This window comes from Oncorhynchus keta, chromosome 19 (assembly GCF_023373465.1).
Source record: "Oncorhynchus keta strain PuntledgeMale-10-30-2019 chromosome 19, Oket_V2, whole genome shotgun sequence".
Taxonomy (NCBI): Eukaryota; Metazoa; Chordata; class Actinopteri; order Salmoniformes; family Salmonidae; genus Oncorhynchus; species Oncorhynchus keta.
In genome coordinates, this window is record NC_068439.1 from 49,010,574 (window position 1) to 49,034,953 (window position 24,380).

At 43.2% G+C, this 24,380-nt stretch overlaps 1 protein-coding gene across 2 annotated transcripts; it reads left to right on the forward strand.

Annotated features, from left to right (window-relative positions):
- The first annotated feature begins 18,032 nt into the window (after positions 1-18,032).
- Positions 18,033-24,353, forward strand: LOC118397709 (trichohyalin). 2 transcript variants are annotated; one of them, XM_052470706.1, is made up of 7 exons: positions 18,033-18,251; positions 19,127-19,173; positions 19,285-19,378; positions 20,569-21,310; positions 22,222-22,363; positions 22,586-22,684; positions 23,909-24,353. In XM_052470706.1, exons 1-7 carry the CDS (start codon positions 18,203-18,205, stop codon positions 23,990-23,992), a joined length of 1,257 nt encoding a protein of 418 aa, XP_052326666.1. In that variant the 5' UTR covers positions 18,033-18,202; the 3' UTR covers positions 23,993-24,353. The 2 variants fall into 2 exon arrangements, with proteins under 2 accessions (XP_052326666.1, XP_052326667.1); XM_052470707.1 differs by having other exon boundaries at positions 20,569-21,280.
- The last annotated feature ends 27 nt before the right edge of the window (positions 24,354-24,380 follow it).

Here is a 24,380-nt window from a genome sequence, read left to right on the forward strand (position 1 = left end):
TGTAGTGCATTAGCATGTCAGTTCCTGCATTGCTGGAATACAAAAACTGCTATTTACGGTTCAAAGTCAAAATACAGTACACGACCAAAAGTATGTGGACACCTGCTCGTTGAACATCTCATTCCAAAACCATGGGCATTAATATGGAGTTGGTCCCTCCTTTGCTGCTATAATAGCCTCCACTCTTCTGGGAAGGCTTTCCACTTGATGTTAGTACATTGCTGCAGAGACTTAATTCCATTCAACCACAAGAGCGTTAGTGAGATCGGGCACTGATGTTGGGTGATTACGCCTGGCTCGTAATCGGCGTTCCTATTTCTTCCAATGGTGTTCGATGGGGATAAGTTCAGGGCTCTGTGCAGGCCAGTCAAGTTCATCCACACCGATCTCGACAAACCATTTCTGCATGGACCTCGCTTTGTGCACGGGGCATTGTCATGCTGAAACAGGAAAGGGCCTTCCCAAACTGTTGCCACAAAGTTGGAAGCACAGAATCATCTAGAATGTCATTGTATGCTGTAGCATTAAGATTTCCCTTCACTGGGACTAAGGGGCCTAGCCCGAACCATGAAAAACAGCCCCATACCATTATTGCTCCTCCACCAAACTTTACAGTTGGCACTATGCATTCGGGCAAACCCAGATTCGTCCGTTGGCCTGCCAAATAGTGAAGCATGATTCATCACTCCAGAGAACGCATTTCCACTGCTCCAGTCCAATGCTGGTGAACTTTACACCATTCCAGCCGATGCTTGGCATTGCAAATGTTGATCTTAGGCTTGTGAATAACTGCTCGACCATGGAAACCCATTTCATGAAGCTCTCGACAAACCGTTCTTGTGCTGAAGTTGCTTCCAGAGGCAGTTTGGAACTTGGTAGTGAGCGTTGCAACCGAGGACAGAATATTTTTACACGCTTCTCACTTCAGCACTCGACGATCCCCTACCACTTCACCACTGAGCCGTGCTCCGAGATGTTTCCACTTCACAATAACAGCACTTACAGTTGACCGGGGCAGCTCTAGCAAGGCAGAAATTTGACGGACTGACTTGTTGGAAAGTTGGCATCCTATGACGGTGCCACATTGAAAAACACTGAGTTCTTCAGTAAGACCATTCTACTGCCAATGTTTGTCTATGGAGATTGCATGGTTGTGTGCTCGATTTTATGCACCTGTCAGCAACGGCTGTTGTTGAAATAGCCGAATTCACTCATTTGAAGGGGACTCCACGTACTTTTGTATATATAGCGCATATGAATATACTGATATGGATGTGCCTACTGCGTAGTTCAGCAAACTTGCAAACCGTCCAACAATTGCCTGTGTTTCTGTCCTCGTTAGGGGTCTTTCTGTTTATGAGGTTGAACAAGGATCATGGCCTACAGCAACACATGGACGGGCAAAAAATGGCAGCAGACAATGACCTTCCAGAGTTACATAAACCTTGATCCTATTTCTGAACAGAATTAGCCAAGAGACAGACTGAACCTACGAACCACAGTGGCCATGGCATCATGTGTTCTAGGCCTACTGGGGTTCCCACTTACACAACATAGAACAGTTTGGGGTCATATGCACATCCTTTAAAACGTAGGTGATTGGTTAATAAAGAATACCTGTAAAACTGATCTTTGTCAGGTCAAACAGACCTGAGTGCTCACATGCCAAAATATACACATTTAACTGGAGCACTGTACAGAGAGCTCCTTGATGAAAACCTGCACCAGAGCACTGAGGACCTCAGACTGGTGCAAAGGTTGACCTAAGCACACAGCCAAGGACAACGACCCTAAGCACACAGCCAAGACAACACAGGAGTGGCTTCGGGACACGTCGCTGAATGTCCTTGAGTGGACCAGCCAGGGCCCGGACTTGAACCTGATCGAACATCTCCGGAGAGACCTGAAAATAGCTGTGCAGCGATGCTCCCCATCCAACCTGACAGAGCTTGAGAGGATCTGCAGAGGAGAATGAGAGAAACTCCCCAAATACAGGTGTGCCAAGCTTGTTGCTTCAATATATCCACATAATGTTCCGTCCTCATGATGCCATCTTGATTTTGTTAAAAAGTGCATAAAAAGTCCCTCTGTTTTTGCTTTGTCATTTTGCAAATCACCCCCACAACATGTTCTGCCACCCCATTTTTCACGGTTGGGATAGTGTTCTTCAAAGGCTTGCAATACTTTCCGAATGCACTGTATATACATGCAAATGGGTCTATGTTAAAACCTAGGCAACAGTATAAAAAACATGTACATTGGAAACTGTTGGAATACATGGCCATTACGCATAGGGCAAGCGGTGGCGTAGATGTAATTACAGTGACCTAAAACAACTCTAACAACTTGTGTACCTCTAATCGTTTTATATCAACGAGATGGGCATATGTAGTAGTTACAGAAAATGTCATATATGTGTACAAAATGATCACGTTCCTACTTACACAACCATGACTGACTGTGTGTGTGAGGTTAGGGAGTCCCAGAGTGTAAGCCTGACTACAACCCTTTGAAAGGCCTTGGGTCAGCACTGAAGCACCATGTCCATGTTAAGTATACTTTGGCAACCACATCATTTTACTGAAGCCACATTCATTAGTTTGTGTTGTCATATGACATCATAAATGTGTCGTTTTACAGATCAAATCAAATGGATTTATATAGCCCTTCTTACATCAGCTGATATATCAAAGTGCTGTACAGAAACCCAGCCTATGAACCCAGCCAATGATATGAACAAATACATAGTTCAAGTCGGAAGTTTACATACACCTTAGCCGAATACATTTAAAAACTCTGTTTTTCACAATTCCTCACATTTAATCCTAGTAAAAAAATTCCCTGTCTCCGGTCAGTTAGGATCACCACTTTATTTTAAGAATGTGAAATGTCAGAATAATAGTAGAGAGAATGATTTATTTCAGCTTTTATTTCTTTCATCACATTCCCAGTGGGTCAGAAGTTTACATACACTCAATTAGTATTTGGTAGCATTGCCTTTCAATTGTTTAACTTGGGTCAAACATTTTGGGTAGCCTTCCACAAACTTCCCACAATAATTAGCCTAATTTTGGCCCATTCTCCTGACAGCCATGACATGTATTTTCTGGAATTTTCCAAACACTTTTCAGTTCTGTCAACTCTAGGGATTGAAGTCAGGGCTTCTCACACACTGGAATTGACTTTGTTGTCCAGTGAATTATACAACTTTGGAAGTATGCTTGGGGTCATTCTGTAAACAATTGTTGAAAAATGATCCATTTCATGCACAAAAGTTTTATCTTCCTTGACTGATGTCTTGAGATGTTGCTTCAATATATCCACATAATGTTCAGTCCTCATGATGCCAACTATTTTGTATGTACCAGCCCCTCCTGCAGCAAATCACCCCACTGTCCACCAGACATAGTGTTCTTTTGCAATGTAAACATGTTATAATATAATATATAATAATAATATAGCCCCCTAGCAGAGTTTCATCAAAGTGTATTACAGTCATGCCGCATACATTCTACGTATCCCCAAACAGTTATATTTTTGCTTCATCAGACCAGAGGACATTTCTCCAAAAGTACGATCTTTGTCCCCAGTGCAGGCAAACCAAGTGTGGCTTTTTTATGGTGGTTTTGGAGCAGTGGCTTCCCTTGGGAGACAGGCCTTTCAGGTTATGTCAAATAGAATGACTGCCACTGTGGATTAGATGTTTGTACCTGTTTCCTTCAGCATCATCACAAGGTCCTTTGCTGTTGTTCTTGGATTGATTTTTCTTGTGCACTTTTCAAGAATATACTGAAGTCTTCAGGAAACAGAATTTACATTTACATTTAAGTCATTTAGCAGACGCTCTTAGAGGATACAAATGTCTTCACCTTATGACATCCAGTGGAACAGCACTTGCATCTAAATCTTTTCTTTTTTTTTTTTTTTTTTTTTGGGGGAATGCTCCTTCCTGAGGGTATGAGACTGCGTGGTCCCATGGTGTTTATACTTGCATAGATTGTTTGTACAGATGAACTGCCTTCAGGCATTTGGAAATTGCTTGCAAGGATAAACCAGACTTGTGGAGGTCTACAATTATTTTGGCTGATTTCTTTTGATTTCCCTGATATCATGCAAAGAGACTGAGTTTGAAGGTGGCCTTGAAATACATCCTCAGGTCAATCAATCAATTCAAATTATGTCAATTAGCCTATGAGCCCTTCTAAAGCCATGACATAATTTTCTGAATTTTCTCAAAGTGTTTAAAGGCACAGTCAACTTAGTGTATGTAAACCCCAAACAGGAAGCAATGTGAATTATAAGTGAAATTATCTGTCTGTAAACAATTGTTGGAAAAATGACTTGTGTCATGCACAAAGTAGAAGTCCTAACCGACTTGCCAAAACTATAGTCTTCTAACAAGACATTTGAGGAGTGATTGAAAAACGAGTTTCAATGACTCCAACCTAAGTGTATGTAAGCTTCCGACTTCAACTGTCCACCAGACAAGTGTGATTTTACAATGTAGACATGTGTAAAGATGTAATGGTACTATAGCTCCCTCGAGTGTTCACAAAGTGTATTACATGCCGCAGAGCAGGCGGTATCCCCCATGACTGTGTTCCTTCTTGCCTGTATAATGAAGTCCAGTGGGGCACCAATGCAATGAGTCATGGTACGGTCCTGGGGAGACAGAGGCAGAATCATTTTCATGACAAAGAGAATGCTATGCCAGTGGCATTATGTTGATTAGCATTTCTGCTTCAATTGCAAATGTTCCTTTTTGTTGTTACGTGTGAAGAATATACTGAAGTCTTCAGGGAGAGAGAAGAGAGAGAGAGGAGGGATCGTGTCTTCACAGCGAGGTCTTGCTACACAACACTGCATAGATGTCTGGCAATCACTGTTAAATGACACAGATTGAAGATGATGAGTAAAACTGCAGCATTATAAATATTTATTCCCAGAGCAATGTGTAACTTTACTGTTCCTTGACCATCCCTGGTAACGACGTGCTGCCGCATTGACTCAATCAATCAATCAATCAATCAATCAATCAATCAATCAAATCATGTATATAGCCCTTCACACTCATGATATCTCAAAGTGCTGAGAAACCCAGCCTAAAACCCCAAACAGCAAGCAATGCAGATGTAGAATCACGGTGGCTAGAAAACTCCTGAAAGGCCAAAACCTAGGAGTAGAAACCTGAGAGGAACCAGGCTATTGGGGTGGCAATCCTCTTCTGGCTGTGCTGGAGATTATAACAGAACATGGACAATGTTCAAATGTTCATAAATGACCAGCATGGTGACAATCAAGGCAGAACAGTTGAAACTGGAGCAGCAGCACAGTCAGGTGGACTGGGGACACCAAGGAGTCATCATGTCAGGTCGTCCTGGGGCACGGTCCTTGGGCTCAAGTCCTCCGATAAGTCCTCAATAAAACACTACTCATACTGATGTGATGATGAGTAATTGTATTTACACGTACACACACACAGTAATATGACAATCATTGTTAAATGACACATTATTGACAATCATGGTAACTGACACATTATTGACCATCATGGTAACTGACACATTATTGACCATCATGGTAACTGACACACTATTGACAATCATGGTAACTGACACATTATTGACCATCATGGTAACTGACACACTATTGACACTCATGATAACTGACACATTATTGACAATCATGGTAACTGACACACTATTGACACTCATGATAACTGACACATTATTGACAATCATGGTAACTGACACACTATTGACAATCATGGTAACTGACATACTATTGACAATCATGGTAACTGACTGACATACTATTGACAATCATGGTAACTGACACATTATTGACAATCATGGTAACTGACACATTATTGACAATCATGGCAACTGACACATTATTGACAATCATGGTAACTGACACATTATTGACAATCATGGTAACTGACACACTATTGCCAATCATGGCAACTGACACATTATTGACAATCATGGTAACTGACACATTATTGACAATCATGGTAACTGACACATTATTGACAATCATGGTCCCTGACACATTATTGACAATCATGGTAACTGACACACTATTTACAATCATGGTACCTGACACATTATTGACAATCATGGTAACTGACACACTATTGACAATCATGGTAACTGACACATTATTGATAACCAAGGGAACTGACACATTATTGACAATCATGGTAACTGACAGAGTTGAAAGTATACTCTCCAAGTATTTCTGGAGGACATGCACATTGTGTCGATGTACTGTAGGCGTGAGTGACCAGATTTCTTTGGTTGAGTGATTCTGTATAATGTGGTCTGTCTAGTGTAGTTTGTAGCCCAGACTCATTCAGCAGCGCCGACGTTCTTAATGGCCGCTGTATCAGGGCTCGCCTCAACGGTCGCCATTATCATAAACACTGATCATTTCCCCGAAACCTTCTGAATGAAATGTTAGCTAGCTACAATGTAGCCAATGCCTCACTGGCAGAATGATGTCATGATTATTTGCATCAATCCACTGTCCATTTGTTTTTCAAACTCCATCTCATGTGCTACAGAAACACTGCCAACTAAACAACAGTGCTTCGTGCCTGCACACTTGAAAAAAAGGGGAACTACACTCAAAAATCTAAATGTCTTCGTTTTTTTCCCAGACCTCAAACGTGGTCTCCTAATGTGGTTTAAGCATTTCAGTGGACTTAGAACATCTAATGCTGTTGTTTTCTATATATATATATTTTTTAAGTGTGACTTTGAAAGCAAAAACTGAAAATCGGGGGAAAAACTGACCCAACAGTACAGCTGGGGTTGGCCTGTCTGTGAAAGGCCCATATGGGATTCATCATTGTAGGTCATTCAGAGTGTATATCACTGTTTTTCATAGAATTTCTCCTTTGCCGGGTGGCCGTTTGGGCAATGTTGGGAAAAATGAGTCTACACACTTCTCCAGTCACCACGACATCTCTGCACAACCCCATCTAGTGGCCTGGGCTGGGACACACTGGGCAGCTACCCTCTAATGGAAAACTAAATGGCAGGCATTTGAGCAGACATTACAGAGGGAAGATATCACCCAGGTCTCTACTGACCGATTGTCTGATCTGATGCTGATCTGACTGGCCTGCCTGGGGACCTCCACTATGTAACATCCCACCTGCCTGTCAGAGTTGGTTACAGACAGGAGATGATAGGGAGGGAGGGGAGGATGAAAGAGAGGGAGGAGGAGGGGTAAGGAAAGAGGTTAAGGAAGGGGAGGATGAGAGAGAATATTGAGGAGCAGGAGAGAAATTAGTGGAGGAGGTGGAGAAATAAGGGAAGGAAGGAGGAAGATGGAAAGAGGAAGAAAGGTAGGAGAGTGTGAAGGAGGAAGGCCATTAGTAGTCTACTTGGCAGAAATGGCTCTCTTGCATGTGCTCTCCACGGACCTTGACAAATGAAGATCTGATGAAACACACACACACACACACACGCACGCGCGCACGCACGCACGCACGCACGCACGCACGCACACACACACGCACGCACACACACACACACACACACACACACACACACACACACACACACACACACACACACACACACACACACACACACACACACACACACACACACACACACACACACACATCTCCCTGTGACGGTAGGTAGAAGGCCAATAAGAACCGATACGACCACTGCTTCGTAGCTTCAGAGCAGGTCTTTTGATCAGTTAGTGCAGTGGGATGATTTTTTCAATAAGCCAGCCCTCTTCAATTTCCTTTGAAAGCAGTGCAGAGCGGAGACAGACAGGCAGACATACAGACAGACAGACAGACAGACAGACAGACAGACAGACAGACAGACGGACAGACGGACAGACGGACAGACGGACAGACGGACAGACGGACAGACAGACAGACAGTGTGACTGATTCCTATCTCCCATCTCCTCCAGGGCCTCTGGCAGTTCCACTGGACCACACATTTGATCACACACAAAATGTCCCTGTTCTTTCCAGTTCTACAGTAGAGGCCCAAACAAGTCACTTAAAGTCACATTTGACATCCTCCTACATGTCCAAAAACGTATGGTGGTTGGTAATGTCTACTCAGTGTAATTACTGTGAGTGGGCAATTCTGGAGACAGTTCCAGTGTATCGGTGTAATCCTAGTGCCATAAAACACACACATACCTCCATGGTACTGTGGCTATTATCAACCCAAAGCTTCAAAGATTCCCTGCCTTTCCTCTACCGCTAACTGTGACCAGGGACGCAACTTTCACTGTGGACAGGGGGACATTTGTCCCCCCCCAGTTTTGTCAAGGAAATGTGATACAATAAGCACGGTGTGTTTAGGACCATGTGGACGAGCGGTCGGGTTTGGAGTGTTTTTTATCCGAGCGGATAAAAAAATATATAATAATAATTATGCCCCACCACTGACTGTGACCACACATTGGTGCTTCCTGAAAGACAGAATTGACCCCGGTGTTTTACCCAAAAGGCTCAGACTTTTCGCTTTCCATCTACACGGACCGGCAACCGTGTCTCACTGTGCCACGGCTCCGGAGGACCAGCTCACCTGGGGCATTTACATAACAACGGCTAACTGTGAACTTTAACACCTCACAAAGCAACTGCTTTGATGATGCAGAGGTTGTTGATTCTGCTCTTCACAGGTCCTCACTGTCAGCCCTAGCCATGGAAACACAACTTCCCTCGTATAACATAAAGTGTGCACACTAGTGTAACACTGGTGTGACAGCCAAAAAGCAACAAAGACGTTGAAGCAGTAGCAGACGAGGGGCTCGTGAGAGCTTCTCTCAGACAGGTGAGCGGATATTGATGGACTTGCCCCCAGGGTAAACTAGCTATTTTCCTCAGAGATCCATCTTCATCCAGCATGTATCCTGCCTGAAGTCCTGCAGCAGAGCACTAGCTGGAAAACAAATGACCAGGTGGCAATCGCATCTATGCATGTCTGGCAGACATATCAGTGTGGATGACGGATCACCACCTCAGCTGAACCTCGAAGACGGAGCTGCTCTTCCTCCCGGGGAAACTGCCCGTTCCATGATCTCGCCATCACGGTTGACAACTCCATTGTGTCCTCCTCCCAGAGCGCTAAGAACCTTGGCGTGATCCTGGACAACACCCTGTCGTTCTCAACTAACATCAAGGCGGTGGCCCGTTCCTGTAGGTTCATGCTCTACAACATCCGCAAGTACGACCCTGCCTCACACAGGAAGCGGCGCAGGTCCTAATCCAGGCACTTGTCATCTCCCGTCTGGATTACTGCAACTCGCTGTTGGCTGAGCTCCCTGCCTGTGCCATTAAACCCCTACAACTCATCCAGAACGCCTATTAGCCCGTCTGGTGTTCAACCTTCCCATTCTCTCATGTCACCCCGCTCCTCCGCTCTCTCCACTGGCTTCCAGTTGAAGCTCGCATCCGCTACAAGACCATGGTGCTTGCCTAGGAGCTGTGAGGGGAACGGCACCTCAGTACCTCCAGGCTCTGATCAGGCCCTACACCCAAACAAGGGCACTGCGTTCATCCACCTCTGGCCTGCTCGCCTCCCTACCACTGAGGAAGTACAGTTCCCGCTCAGCCCAGTCAAAACTGTTCGCTGCTCTGGCCCCCAATGGTGGAACAAACTCCCTCACGACGCCAGGACAGCGGAGTCAATCACCACCTTCCGGAGACACCTGAAACCCCACCTCTTTAAGGAATACCTAGGATAGGATAAAGTAATCCTTCTCACCCCCCTTAAAAGATTTAGATGCACTATTGTAAAGTGGCTGTTCCACTGGATGTCATAAGGTGAATGCACCAATTTGTAAGTCATAAGAGCGTCTGCTAAATGACTTAAATGTAATGTAAATGTAACTTCAATCTGTCCAAAAGTTTAGTGAGGAGGGAAAAAAACGACCTGACTCCAGTGGTTAGTGTCAATCTCTCAGTTGTTGTGGAACAGTAACCAAGTCTATTACTAAGACAGATGGGTGAATAGTTGTTACAGTTGGCTTTGGCCTAATAATCAAATGGCCTATTATTGGCAACATATAATGAAGATGCACAAAACGGCTGATCTAAGGTCAGGTTTTACATCATCATGTCCTAATTGTTCAGGTCAAAAAGGTTTGGTTGTGTGCTGCCTCTACCTCCATCCGCAGTCTCTACCTCCATTTGCAGTCTCTACCTCCATTTGCAGTCTCTACCTTCATCCGCAGTCTCTACCTCCATCCGCATGAATATCTACAACCTAGGGGGAGAAACAATATAATTAACTTCCCTCCCTCCCTCTCTCCCTCTCTCTCTCTCCCTTCTTCCCTCCCTCTCTCTCTCTCTCTCTCTCTCTCTCTCCCTCTCTCTCTCTCTCCCTTTCCTCTCTCTCTCTCTCTCTCTCTCTCTCTCTCTCTCTCTCTCTCTCTCTCTCTCTCTCTCACACTCACACTCACTCACCCACACACACACACACACACACACACACACACACACACACACACACACACACACACACACACACACACACACACACACACACACACACACACACACACACACACACACACACACACACACACACACACACACACACACACACACACACACAAACTCTCTTCTTCTTCTCTCTCTCTCCCCTCACTCACTTTCCATCACCCTCTCCAGGCCATAAACAGAGGTCTGCTGCCATCTCCTCGCCTCGCCAACAGCCACAGAGAAAAGAAAAACAAGAATCATTCAATTTAACCCAATGTGCTGAAAGGTCGCTGCCAGTGGTATGGCCAGATTAAAAAAGCATCTGTCATCGTTAATGTTCCTCGAAAAGAGAAGGGCGAATGACAGCGCCAATATCAATCAGTCACCAGTTCCAATGTATTGGTTTTGGTGAATGTGTTTTTATATCTAATCGCAGCATAATCTGAGAACTGTCAACAGTATCAAATGACAATCCGGGATCAACGCAAGATCAATTCCGATCTAGGATCAACAGTCTTACGTGCAAGCAGCCCAAACTGCTGTCTTGTATTTGACGAAAACAACAAATATTTCCATATGGCTCTCTTTATGTAAGGCAATGTGAACTGAGATATTCCCCCATGGTCACATAGAGAAACCTGCTCTGGGCCAAAATGTAAATGAAGCACGTACTGTTGTTCTCATGTGTATGGATAGCGCTACGGTACCATTTCTTTATGAGCAATTAGTGCTGCAGATAACAATATTATGAGGAGAGTCTGGGGTCATTTTTTACTACCAGCTCGGGCTTCTGGTAAACAAAGGAGGTAGCCTAGCGGTTAAGGGCGCTAGGCCAGTAATTGAAAGATTGCTGGTTTGAATCCCCAAGGTGGAAAAATCGGCCTCTCTGCCCTTGAGCAAGTCAGTTAACCCCCAACGACAACTGCTTTGGATGTCGATTAAGGCGCCCCCCCTCCGCACCTCTATGATTCAGAGGGGTTGGGTTAAATGCAGAAGACACGTTTGGGCCTTCCCAAATTTATGGTAGGACTCAGATATTTAACTCGTTTTCAGAAAGAGAGGCATTCCTTTTCCGACGACCCACTAAAGTACCAGATGGGAACAAAGTTTCTCTGCGTCTTTACTGTGAACATGTGGCATAGTGAAAGCACAGGGAATCTGCTGTTGTTGATAAACCAATCAGGGGACATTTAAATTGACTGTGGATATGGATGGCCAGATGGTGTTCTTGCAGCAGCCAGAATTGTGTTTATAAGGCTGCTACAGTATATTGCGTTAATGCAGCACAGCTGCACACAGTCCCAATTCATGTTTATTAGGCTTTCATACCACATATGCTCAATGCACAGGGTGAATGTCTATATGGACTGGGTGAATGAATGAATGAACTCTTATGCTAAATTATGTTGTATTAAAGGCACTACTGTATGCTATTCCACCCCCCTCCCCCAATGTTTTTACTACAACAGAGACTCTATTCTGATTCTCTGCTGTTTGAGTACAGCCATATAGGGCCAGCATAATAATAATAATGCTGCCTTAGGAAAATTATATGTCTCTGTAATTACAGTAAGTTACAGTATACAGTACAATATGTCTTGAAGAGGTGAAGCCACAGATACACTAGTGTTCAAAAGTTTGGGGTCCCTTAGAAATGTCTTAGAAACGTCCCTTAGAAACATTTTTTATTTGTCCATTAAAATAACATCAAATTGATCAGAAATTCAGTGTAGACATTGTTAATGTTGTAAATGACTATTGTAGCTGGAAACGGCTGATTTTCAATGGAATATCTACATAGGAGTACAGAGGCCCATTATCAGCAACCATCACTCTTGGGTTCCAATGCCACGCTGTGTTAGCTAATATTGTCATGCTCGTCGTCAGAAGAGTGGACCAAAACACAGCATGGTAAGTGTTCATGATTTTATTTAATATCAAAAACACTCAAACAAAGTAGCTAATTGAAACCGCGAACAGTTCTGTCATGTGCAGACACTAAACAGAAAATAACTACCCACAAATGAAAGAGGGGAAAAAAGGCTGCCTAAGTAAGATTCCCAATCAGAGACAACGATAGACAGCTGCCTCTGATTGGGAACCACACCCGGCCAAACACAAAGAAATAGAAAATATAGAAATAAAGAAACTAGAATGCCCACCCTAGTCACACCCTGGCCTAACCAAAATAGAGAATAAAAACCTCTCTATGGCCAGGGCATGACAAATATATATATATATATATATATATATATATATATATATATATATATATATATATATATATATATATATATATTATTAAGAGAATGCAACCAAATCTGATATTATGTATTGTATCTACTGTGTATTTCCTACATTATTTTACCTTTTTAATATTTTCTATTTGTTATTCACAAGACAGCACTTTCAGGATTGCTGTCACGTCCTGACCTTAGATCCTTTTTTATGTCTCTATTTTAGTTTGGTCAGGGCGTGAGTTGGGGTGGGCATTCTATGTGTTGTTCTATGTTTTTGTATTTCTGTGTTTGGCCTGGTATGGTTCCCAATCAGAGGCAGCTGTTTATCGTTGTCTCTGATTGAGAACCATACTTAGGCAGCCTGTTTTCCCACTATGATTTGTGGGTAGTTGTTTTCTGTTTTCGTATTCTGTACCAGACAGGACTGTTTCGTTCATTCTCTTTTGTTGTTTTTCCATTCAGTGTTCAATTCCTAATAAAAGATGAACACGTACCACGCTTCACCTTCTTCAACCCACGACAGCCATTACAATTGCAGGGAACTCTTACCTCTTGTTCTTTTAATTTAATATTCTGGTATTTCCTCTCCTGCATCCTCATCTCCCTAAAGAAGATGAGTTTCTTCAGTTGGCACTCGTGATTTTTGCCAAGACCCGGGCTTTCTGACTAAGCTGCTGTGCAGTAAATCACCCCTGTCATTGAGTGATGAAGCATATTCACTCACCATGCCCACTTCTCACTTTTCTGGTTCACACAGGCCTATAGGACTGTGTGTCACCGATACATATACTTTTCCGATAGTTATACTACTCAGGGAAAGAGAGCATGTGATTCAAATGCAAAATGGAACCAGGTTTCTGCAGTCTCACTTCTATGAGTTATTCAACTCTGTCTGTCCGTAATATATGAAATGGGAACGAGAGTAATGCTAAATTCTCACCAGGAGAACTGAATGACACTGAGATGAGATGGATGCGCCCGCTAGTAGTCAAGAGAACATATTGTAATCGGGCATTGGATAGTCTAATCTACATATTTATTGAGCATTATCTAACTGCCTTACAATGGTTCTCTTCTGAAGCTTCTCCCTGGGGTATCTGTAGGCTGTGTTGGTCCCTGCTGATGGCCACTGCCCATTGGTAGCACACAGACAGGTCCTTACGTGGACTGTATTGATAAGACATCCTAAATTACAATGGTGATTCTATAAGCATGGGGATTGTAGTCATCTGTGAGAGTGGAGAGACAATAGCGGTGAGCACGACGACGACACAGAGACAAAGCAGCCGGATCCAATCGTCTGTTTTCTGAATGTATAAGTTATCAGAGAGCTTTGAAGTCACACCTGCACATAATGACCCTACTTCCAATGTGTCTCGTCCCTACTCTGTCTCCTCCCCCACATCGCTCTCTAGCAACTGTCAATTCAACTGTATCTGAGAAGAGATCCTAGTTTTAAAGAGGGATTCATGGTAGGTTCTCTACGTAATCATTAGATCGGAGTACTAATCAAAGTTTCACCCCCTTGCAGGCACACAATGTGGTGCCTCTATGGTTACTTCCAGGGAAAAGGAGATGTGCTTGTACAGTAGCTGTATGTTTTCCGAGGGAGCCGAAAGGCAGACATGACTTATTATCACAATGAGAAGCCAAGAGGCAACAAAAACAACCCCAGATTGAGATGGAGAGAATATTTAATTTCCATTACAACTTCAAGTGCGTTCTTCGCTTAGTGTGCCCAGGTACAACCTCTATGTTGTGAGTGGCTACCTGGTTGATCCTGTCAGTAGCATGCAGTGGGGCAAAAAAGCATTTAGTCAGCCACCAATTGTGCAAGTTCTCCCACTTAAAAAGATGAGAGAGGCCTGTAATTTTCATCATAGGTACACTTCAACTATGACAGACAAAATGAGAAGAAAAAATCCAGAAAATCACATTGTAGGATTTTTAATGAATTTATTTGCGAATTATGGTGGAAAATAAGTATTTGGTCAATAACAAAAGTTTATCTCAATACTTTGTTATATACCCTTTGTTGGCAATGACAGAGGTCAAACGTTTTCTGTAAGTCTTCACAAGGTTTTCACACACTGTTGCTGGTATTTTGGCCCATTCCTCCATGCAGATCTCCTCTAGGGCAGTGATGTTTTGGGGCTGTTGCTGGGCAACACGGACTTTCAACTCCCTCCAAAGATTTTCCATGGGGTTGAGATCTGGAGACTGGCTAGACAACTCCAGGACCTTGAAATGCTTCTTACGAAGCCACTCCTTCATTGCCCGGGCGGTGTGTTTGGGATCATTGTCATGCTGAAAGACCCAGCCACGTTTCATCTTCAATGCCCTTGCTGATGGAAGGAGGTTTTCACTCAAAATCTCACGATACATGGCCCCATTTTTTCCTTTACACGGATCAGTCGTCCTGGTCCCTTTGCAGAAAAACAGCCCCAAAGCATGATGTTTCCACCCCCATGCTTCACAGTAGGTATGGTGTTCTTTGGATGCAACTCAGCATTCTTTGTCCTCCAAACACAACGAGTTGAGTTTTTACCAAAAAGTTATATTTTGGTTTCATCTGACCATATGACATTCTCCCAATCTTCTTCTGGATCATCCAAATGCTCTCTAGCAAACCTCAGATGGGCCTGGGGGCACATCTGGCACTGCAGGATTTGAGTCCCTGGCGGCAAAGTGTGTTACTGATGGTAGGCTTTGTTACTTTGGTCCCAGCTCTCTGTAGGTCATTCACTAGGTCCCCCCGTGTGGTTCTGGGATTTTTGCTCTCCGTTCTTGTGATCATTTTGACCCCACGGGGTGAGATTTTGCGTGGAGCCCCAGATCGAGGGAGATTATCAGTCGTCTTGTATGTCTTCCATTTCCTAATAATTGTTCCCACAGTTGATTTCTTCAAACCAAGCTGCTTACCTATTGCAGATTCAGTCTTCCCAGCCTGGTGCAGGTCTACAATTTTGTTTCTGGTGTCCTTTGACAGCTCTTTGGTCTTGGCCATAGTGGAGTTTGGAGTGTGACTGTTTGAGGTTGTGGACAGGTGTCTTTTATACTGATAACAAGTTCAAACAGGTGCCATTAATACAGGTAACGAGTGGAGGACAGAGGAACCTCTTAAAGAAGAAGTTACAGGTCTGTGAGAGCCAGAAATCTTGCTTGTTTGTAGGTGACCAAATACTTATTTTCCACCATACTTTGCAAATAAATTAATTAAAAATCCTACAATGTGATTTTCTGGATTTTTTTTCTCATTCTGTCTGTCATAGTTGAAGTGTACCTATGATGAAAATTACAGGCCTCTCTCATCTTTTTAAGTGGGAGAACTTGCACAATTGGTGGCTGACTAAATACTTTTTTGCCCCACTGTATGCTTGTCTCAAAGATTAAGCCATGCAAGTCTAAGTACATATGGCCGGTAGAGTGAAACTGCGAATGGCTCATTAAATCTGAGATCTCCCAAATCAACAAACTTTTGACCCCTTTTGACACCAGACAACATCACTACGCAGGCGCCTCCATTGTTGCCGCTGCCTGGTCCATCATTAAAGTCTCTCGATCCCTCTTGAGTCGGGGAGTCGTCAGCACAACGATCAAAGCTCCAGCCTGTTGCTTTTTGTTCCTGCATGTCAATGCCTGACTGGGATGAAAGGACAACGTTGGTTACCGTACACAGTGACGGTTTAGAAGCTTGCTCACAGTACCTGTCTGAATGCTTTGGGGATCCTGTCCCAATCCCCCTCCACAGCCTCCACTCTTTATGATTCTATTAAATAGTAATGAGGGCTTGAGTACTGGGAGCACATGCACACACACACACGGAAGGATGTACGTACACATGCACACACACGCACACACAGCCTTTGGGGAGAATACTTTAAAATTCATAGAATCTGAGCTTTTACGATTCCCTTGTGGGAAACTCCAGAGGTTTAGCAATAGGCTTCATTCACACTCGTATACAATACATCATCTTTTTTCTCTATTTCACCCCCCACCCTCTCTCTCTCTCTCTCCTCTCTCCCCCCTCTCTCTCCCCCCTCTCTCTCTCTCTCTCTCTCCCTCTCTCTCTCTCTCTCTCTCTCTCTCTCTCTCTCTCTCTCTCTCACTCTCTCTCTCTCTCTCTCTCTCTCTCTCTCTCTCTCTCTCTCTCTCTCTCTCTCTCTCTCTTTCTCTCTCTCTCTCTCTCTCTCTCTCTCTCTCTCTCTCTCTCTCTCTCTCTCTCTCTCTCTCTCTCTCTCTCTCTCTCTCTCTCTCTCTCTCTCTCTCTATCTATCCAGATATCCCCTAAAGATATTAAAACTGACATGCTATATTTCTCAGTTTCATTTAAAAATGTAGGCCAACGTAGTGACTAAGGCGAAACAGACAGGTTACAAGGCAAGCACAGTACCACATGTGCCTTATAGATTCAGACATGGCAGGACATTTAGTATGTTTTGAAAAGGAGGCTTCAGCTATCGAAAAACAAGAGATGGTCATCAGATATCCAGCAACACAGTGTCACTACAAACCCCCACTCGATCTCCTGCCAGACAGCTCAGAATCCGAATCTGTACTGTACTATTGTCTCTTATGGAATTTCCCTTTGTTTTCTTAAATGGCATGTTCTGACAGCCTACAGCTGTCCATTATTCACAGATGGTTGGCTATATACAGTACATATATTTGATTTAGCTCCAGCCTCCACACACAAACACACACACACACACACACACACACACACACACACACACACACACACACACACACACACACACACACACACACACACACACACACACACACACACACACACACACACACACACACACACACACACACACAGAGTGGTGGGGGGAGGGGTGGGGCTGCGATGGCTATGTTAAAATAATTTAACATTCCCCGAGCCAAAGAGAGATCATAAAAGTGTTGCATAACTGTTCTCAGAGACTGACGAAAACAGCTGTAACTGGGGGACTCAAAGGAGAAATATAAATTAGATGAAGGGTTCTGGAGAGATGACATCGTTTCTTTCATCCCTGAACTGAACTTTGATCTATCGAAATGAAACTTCTTGTTTTGCACCCATTTCTCTGTTACTGACAACTAGTCTGATGTAAACACACTGACACAGCTTGGAACTCTGGTGCCGGTTGTTGCGTTCCCCAAACAAATGTGTACAAAAGACTGTTGACATCTTGCTGTAGGCTATAGTCTCATGTGATATTCATTTGTGATATTCATCTGATCTAATAATGACGCAGGTGTCCTCTACATCCCTCCTACGCCTCTTCCAGTCCAGACCTGATATATGGTGTGCCTCCCCCTACTTCTCAGACAAGAAGCATACCGCAGAAGAACCCACACAACCGTTCCAATACGCACAGAGGGAGAACGGGAGCTGGGGTAGCTGGCTCGGCAGTGCTGTCTTTAGAGTTTTTGCTTCAAGTTATCAGCTCTTTTTTAATGTCATTTCTACGGGGAGATAATCTAATTCTTCCATGATGAAACTTGTGCTTGTTTTTGCTTTGGTTGCGTCGTTCTTCGCAGGTAAGCTATGGGTGAATTTGGTTTGTTTTCAATGGTGCATGTAGTATAGTAGCTGTGTTCCAGCACCATGGAGAGTGCCTCTGCCATGTAGTATAGTAGCTGTGTTCCAGCACCATGGAGAGTGCCTCTGCGTGAGCGTGTGTTACATGCCTTTTTTTTGTTGCCTTGTATGGCGGATTTTCTCTACTTGACAGTTTATCTTGAGTGAAGTTGTTATAATTTCTCATCTACACTAAGTATACCAAACATTAGGAACACCTTCACCCCCCTTCTTTTTGCACTCAGAAAATACTAAATTCGTATGAGCATGAACTCTAAAAGGTGTCGAAAGTGTTCCACAGGAATGCTGGCCCATGTTGACTCTAATGCTTCCCACAGTTGTGTCAAGTTGGCTGGATGTCCTTTGGGTGGTAGACCATTTTTGAGTCACACGGGAAACTGTTGAATGTGAAAAACCCAGCAGGGCTGCAGTTCTCGACACAAACCAGTGCGCTTGGCGCCTACTACCATACTCTGTTCGCACTTAAATCGTTCATCTTGCCAATTCACCCTCTGAATGGCACATATACACAATCCATGTCTCAATTGTCTCAAGGCTTAAAAATCCATCTCTAACCTGTCTCCTCCCCTTCATCTACAATGATTGTACTTCATCTACAATGAAGTGACATCAATAAGTGATTTCAGCTTTCACCTGGATTCACCTGGTCAGACTGTCATGAAAAGAGCAGGTGTTCTTAATGTTTAGTATACTCAGTGTATATCACACGTTCATTTTGCAAAACAAAATGGAACCTCTTACCCGATTGTTTAGGAGAAGTAAGTTGTTTTCAACACAGACCCACATTCTGACCGATCTTCTTACGACTCTACAGAAAATCTATTACTTCCCGTTGGAAAAGAACGACAGAGAGAAGATGTGGTACGAAACATGTTTTTAGTCTCTGGATAACATTGTATTTTTATACAATGGAAATGACAATCTATGCTTTAATGAGAGAATCGTGACAGGTTGCTTGTTACTGTGTTTAAGGTAACACGGTGCTTGGTTGAGGTCCTGTCCAAGGCACTGACCAAACCTGACTCTCACCCTCTGGATCAGGAATGCAAAGACATTCTCAAAGCAGGCAAGTAGTCTTTACATCATCAGTTGTTGTATTTCAAAAGCAGTACATAGAAGAACATAGCATCATCATGGGGAAAAAAATCTTAACCAGTACTGTAGGAGGAAATTGCTCTTTTATTGTAGAGACGAATCTAAGGCACGTTTCAGTAGTGTACAGTGTGGCTTCCCCAGTTGTGAAAGCAATTGTCAGTGCTTGTTTACAAGACTGGGGTTAATGAACCTTGTTTGTCTACCCTGATGCGTGACGCTACCAAGGAATCCCTTTCGTCTGTCTCGCTTTGCAATGTCAATGGAAATCCCTTCCAATTTGGTTTGTTGCAGTTTTAAAACTGCCGTAAACAACGTGCAGTAACTGCAATCGACTGTGGCATTTTGTACGCAGCAACTGCAGAAATGAACTGCAGTTATACTGTACTCTGACTGCAATCTTTTTTCCGTAAGGGAAATGAAGGAAAGGAGAGGAGCAGAGGAAGCAATACTTCAGACTATTGACTTGGAGATGGTGAAAGAACGGTTCCTTCTGGAGGGTGGCACCGTTTGTTGCTGATGCAGACAGTAATGTTATACAGAGTTCTTACTGTAGGTCATAGGGACTCGGTGGGGCTTCTGCTACCACAGAGACCAGAAATATAGAGCTGCAACATGGCAACCAGCTGAGGAGATATGAATAGAGCAACCTAGATTGGCTTCTGTATTTATGGAAATTATACTTAGCTGAATATAAATATGACACTATGGGAGACAGACGCTGAGCTTTCTCCATACACTGTTGAGTGCCATTTTGCAATGGTCACCAAAATTTACTAATCAAAGTGAGAGTTTGGGACTATAAGGTTCAATCTGTAAAAAAAAAGATGATTCTGAGATAAATGTCTTCAAAGTTCCGAACCCTTATTGGTTTGAATAATGTCAGCAATTTTTATATGGTATGATTTTGAACTTAACAACATGAATTGGTGTATTTAGAGGTAGAGAACATTGAACAGAACAAGGCTATGTCAATAGCTAAATTTGAACAAAAATGCAGATAAAACCTTATAGTTCCAAGCTCTCGAAGGGACTATGTTTTGATTGACGGGGAACTTGCGGAGCGGGGCTTGAATTGGACAACATGAGACAATGACAGAGTAGTAGATAGTGTGGATATTGAATGCCCTTTGAATGTCCCTTCTCCCTCCACCTCCTCTACAGGTGCCCAACATGCTGCTCTTCTGGAGAAGAAAAGTGATGAGGAGGTGCTGACCCATAAAGAGGAGGTCAAAGGTCATGAACCTGAGCTTGAGGTTCCAGGGGCTGATGTGAAGGACATCGAGGCCCGCCTGAAGTCTGTGGAGGAGAAGAGAGAGACACCGGAGGACGAAGAGCGCAGCCAGGAGTCATGGGACCTCAACGATGAGAAGGAGAAGAGGATTTGGAAACCAACGCACAGGTATCATCATAAAGAAGTGTCTGAGGAAAAGAGAGAAGAGCCAGACGAAGAACGTAGTCAGGAATCCTGGAGGCTGGGTGATGAGAAGGAGAAGAGATATAGGCCTACCTATCGGTACACCCCAAAGAAATTACACATACGAGATGACAAAAGTGAAAAGTGCAGTCAGGAGTCCTGGGATCTGAAAGATGAGAAGGAAAAGAGAGAGGAGGAAGAGGAAAGAGAGAAAAGAATGTGGAAACCCCCACACAGATATCACCACAAGAAACACCACAAACGAGGTGCTGACTCATCAGAGGAGGAATCAGAGGAAAAGAGATCAGATGAGTCCGAAGAAGAGGAGGATAGAGAGAAGAGAATCTGGAAACCAACAAACAGGTACCATCACAACAAGCGTCACCAACGCAGTGGGGATTCCTCGGCGGAGGAAGAAGAGGAACGAAGGAGTGATTCTGACGAACAGGAGGAGAAGAGGTACGGAGATGCCGAGGAGGAGAGAGAGAGGCAAGAGGCTCTGATGTATTTATCTGTCTATTCATATGTTTGTCTTACAGAAACTCTTTTTCAGGAGTGTATGAGGGGTAGTCAACTGGACTCAGATATCATACCTTGATGACATTGAGACACGATCGCATGTGCGTTTTTTTAATTGGAGGGAAAAGATGGGAACAATTTTTGTTGTTGTTGCTGAATTCCTGGTGATTTTACAGTATTTAAATAAATAAAAACTAAATGCCCCCCCGCCTGTTGCCGGTCTGAGGGCGGCCTGGTAGAAATCTTCACCCGTAAAAATTTTACAAAAAGACAGCACGTGCAACTACAAAATGTATTATGCGAGAAATGTAGATGGGAACGCATTCATTCATGTGCAAATATTGATACAATCATCATTTCGAAGTAAAATTGAAATCACATGTTGTGTGATCCTCCCAACACCACTCGTCCAGAAAGCATGCAGAAGAAATAACTTTACAGGGTGGTGAAACCCAGTTTAGGAAACCCTGGGCTAGAGTGCATTTGCCACTACCAGAGTTGGCACACTTGCTATATAATGCAAACATTTTGTGAGAAAACCATCAATGGAGTTGAAAATGCAATCAATAATTTACTTGCAAAAATATTTTTGACGTGAACTATATCATCACCCACAGCCTTGTATCTGCAGCAAGTCAATTTGATGGACATTCTCTAGTGGGAAAGTGAGCATATTGTTTTTATGCAGATTTTAGAATACTCACATGAAAACCTGTCTTCAATTGGATGGAAACGTAGCTTATGTCTCAAATGCCACTATGTCTATGTGGCTCTCGTCATATTAGACACAGCCAAAGACATGCTTTTTAGTCCAGAACTAGGCTTAATCTGTGTCTGGGAATGGACCCTGAGTGTATGTTCTGCTGGTGTTTGTGTGACAGGTACCTGGCGGAGAAGAGGAGTGAGGTGGAGAGTCGTCTCCTGGGGGAGATATATGAGAAACGTTCTCCCTGGGCGTACAGAGGATACTACCACCCTGCCTGGTGGAAGAGAGGCATAGAGCCACTTACACCATCACATAAGGTTTCTATGTACTACCTATGATAACATAGATATCTTGTTAGACTGGCCTTCGGTTAAAGATTTGAATCTTTTTTTAGTTTGTATGATTGTGTTGATTTAATTCGTAGTGTTTCTAGACACTCGTTTCTTGTATTTCCTTCCACTGTTTCTATTTTGCTTGTTTATCGTACAGAGATATTTTACTGCAATAAAGTTTGATTTGATGTGATTTGATTGGCTAAGATGGAGGAACTGGCAAAGCTGCTGAAGAGGCACCAACTGGCCAGCCAATCAGAGCCAGCGGAAGAGAGGCAGAAGAGCATACCTCTAACCCCAGAGGAGGTAATATCGTCACACAATACCTTTACGTAACATGACATGACACAGAACATTCATCGTTATGGGGAATTACTAGGCTTTATCAAAAGCATCATATTGAACTTCTTAGATAAGATCTGAAAGATAACTGAAATGAATGATCAGGTTTTGGATGTTTTATGCTGTTATACACAGACACCAAAATCCAGTTTATATTGAAGTGAGAAAACACATGGCAAGCCATGAAAATTATGAATGCCCAATATTGGATGTTGCCCTCTGTAGTCTGCTGTGAGAAGAGTCTGCCCTCTCTGCTGGATAACAGAAACCATAAGCTTATCTCTAGGAGACCTGGCTCAGGTTGAGGCTTCACATCTCAAAATGAGCCTTGATATTCTAGAAGGGAAAAGCCTGTGTGTGAATGAGTGTAGGTACAAACACATGAAGAGAAAGCCCCCCTTTGACTCAGAGCATGTCCTCCTACATAGTGGTTGTGGCTCACTAAGCAGCTTAATGTTATTAATATATTCCTCTGCAACTCCTTGTTGTTTGGCACCCATAGGCTTCAAAAGAATCAGGAGTAGGCTAAATAAGAGATGTGTGTCCCTGAAAGAAATGGTCCTCTGCACTGTGGAAGCCATCTGCAAGCAATTCAATCACAGGCTTTGAGACTGTGCTTCTAGCTGCAGAGAAAAGCGCATCTCTTTTTCCTCTATCTCCCGCGGTTTTTATTGCTGCAGCAGCGATTGCACCAAAACCTCCGTAATTGCAGTACATCCCCTCTCCTAAGGGCGCCCTCACGACCCACCGTACCAAACCACCCCTATTAGAGCTGATAGTGGTGCGGCCCGGGCCATTTTACCGCCTGCGATGGAGCGATGGAATACAATGGGGGAGGGGAGAGAATGGATGCCTGTTGGCTATTCTTTTTCATCCTGACAGTTTTCAGACTACACTGCAGTGGGAATATCTACACCATTGACCGTATTAAGATCCAGGGAAAGTAGTATCTAATTAAGAGTCCGATTTCAGGAGCTGTGGTTACATGGTGTGAAATATGGCCTTTTAAAATGTTTATTTTTTTACTGAAGGGCTTGTCCTGTTCCAGAAGGGATCAATGCACACAATAAATGTAGTTTTTGAGGTTTCACAATTTTATCAGTGTTCTTTCTACCTAGAATAGTAGCCTAAATGAAGCGATGTAAATGAAGCAATAATAACACGGTGTGTGTGTGTGTGTGTTTTCAGGAGAAGGAGCTGCAAAACCTAGCAGCTATGGACATGGAGCTACAGAAAATTGCTGAGAAGATGCATGAAAACAGGAGCAAATAGATAGTGGACAGGCCGACAGGGATGCTAAACTACGAGCTCAGTGTGCTAACCTTGTTTAAGAAAACATTAAAGAGATGGGAGAACAAAAAAAAAACAAATCTAAGAGACTTGCCACAAATTCTGCTGTGATAACATCAACGTAAATAAAGGTTAAATAAAAAAATTCAGGTACAAAAGAATCAGCATGGAGACCGTTTAGTTTCTATTAGATAATATCAAAGATAAAACAGATGCTTTGCTTATTTGTCACAGATTTCTCTATATATATTTAAAGTGTGCATTGCCGTTTTCTTCAAACTTTTGAATGGTTTGTTTGTTTGTTCAGTCTGCATTTAATAAAATATATTATCCTGGGACCAAGCCTAACATCTCAGTATATTTCCTTCTT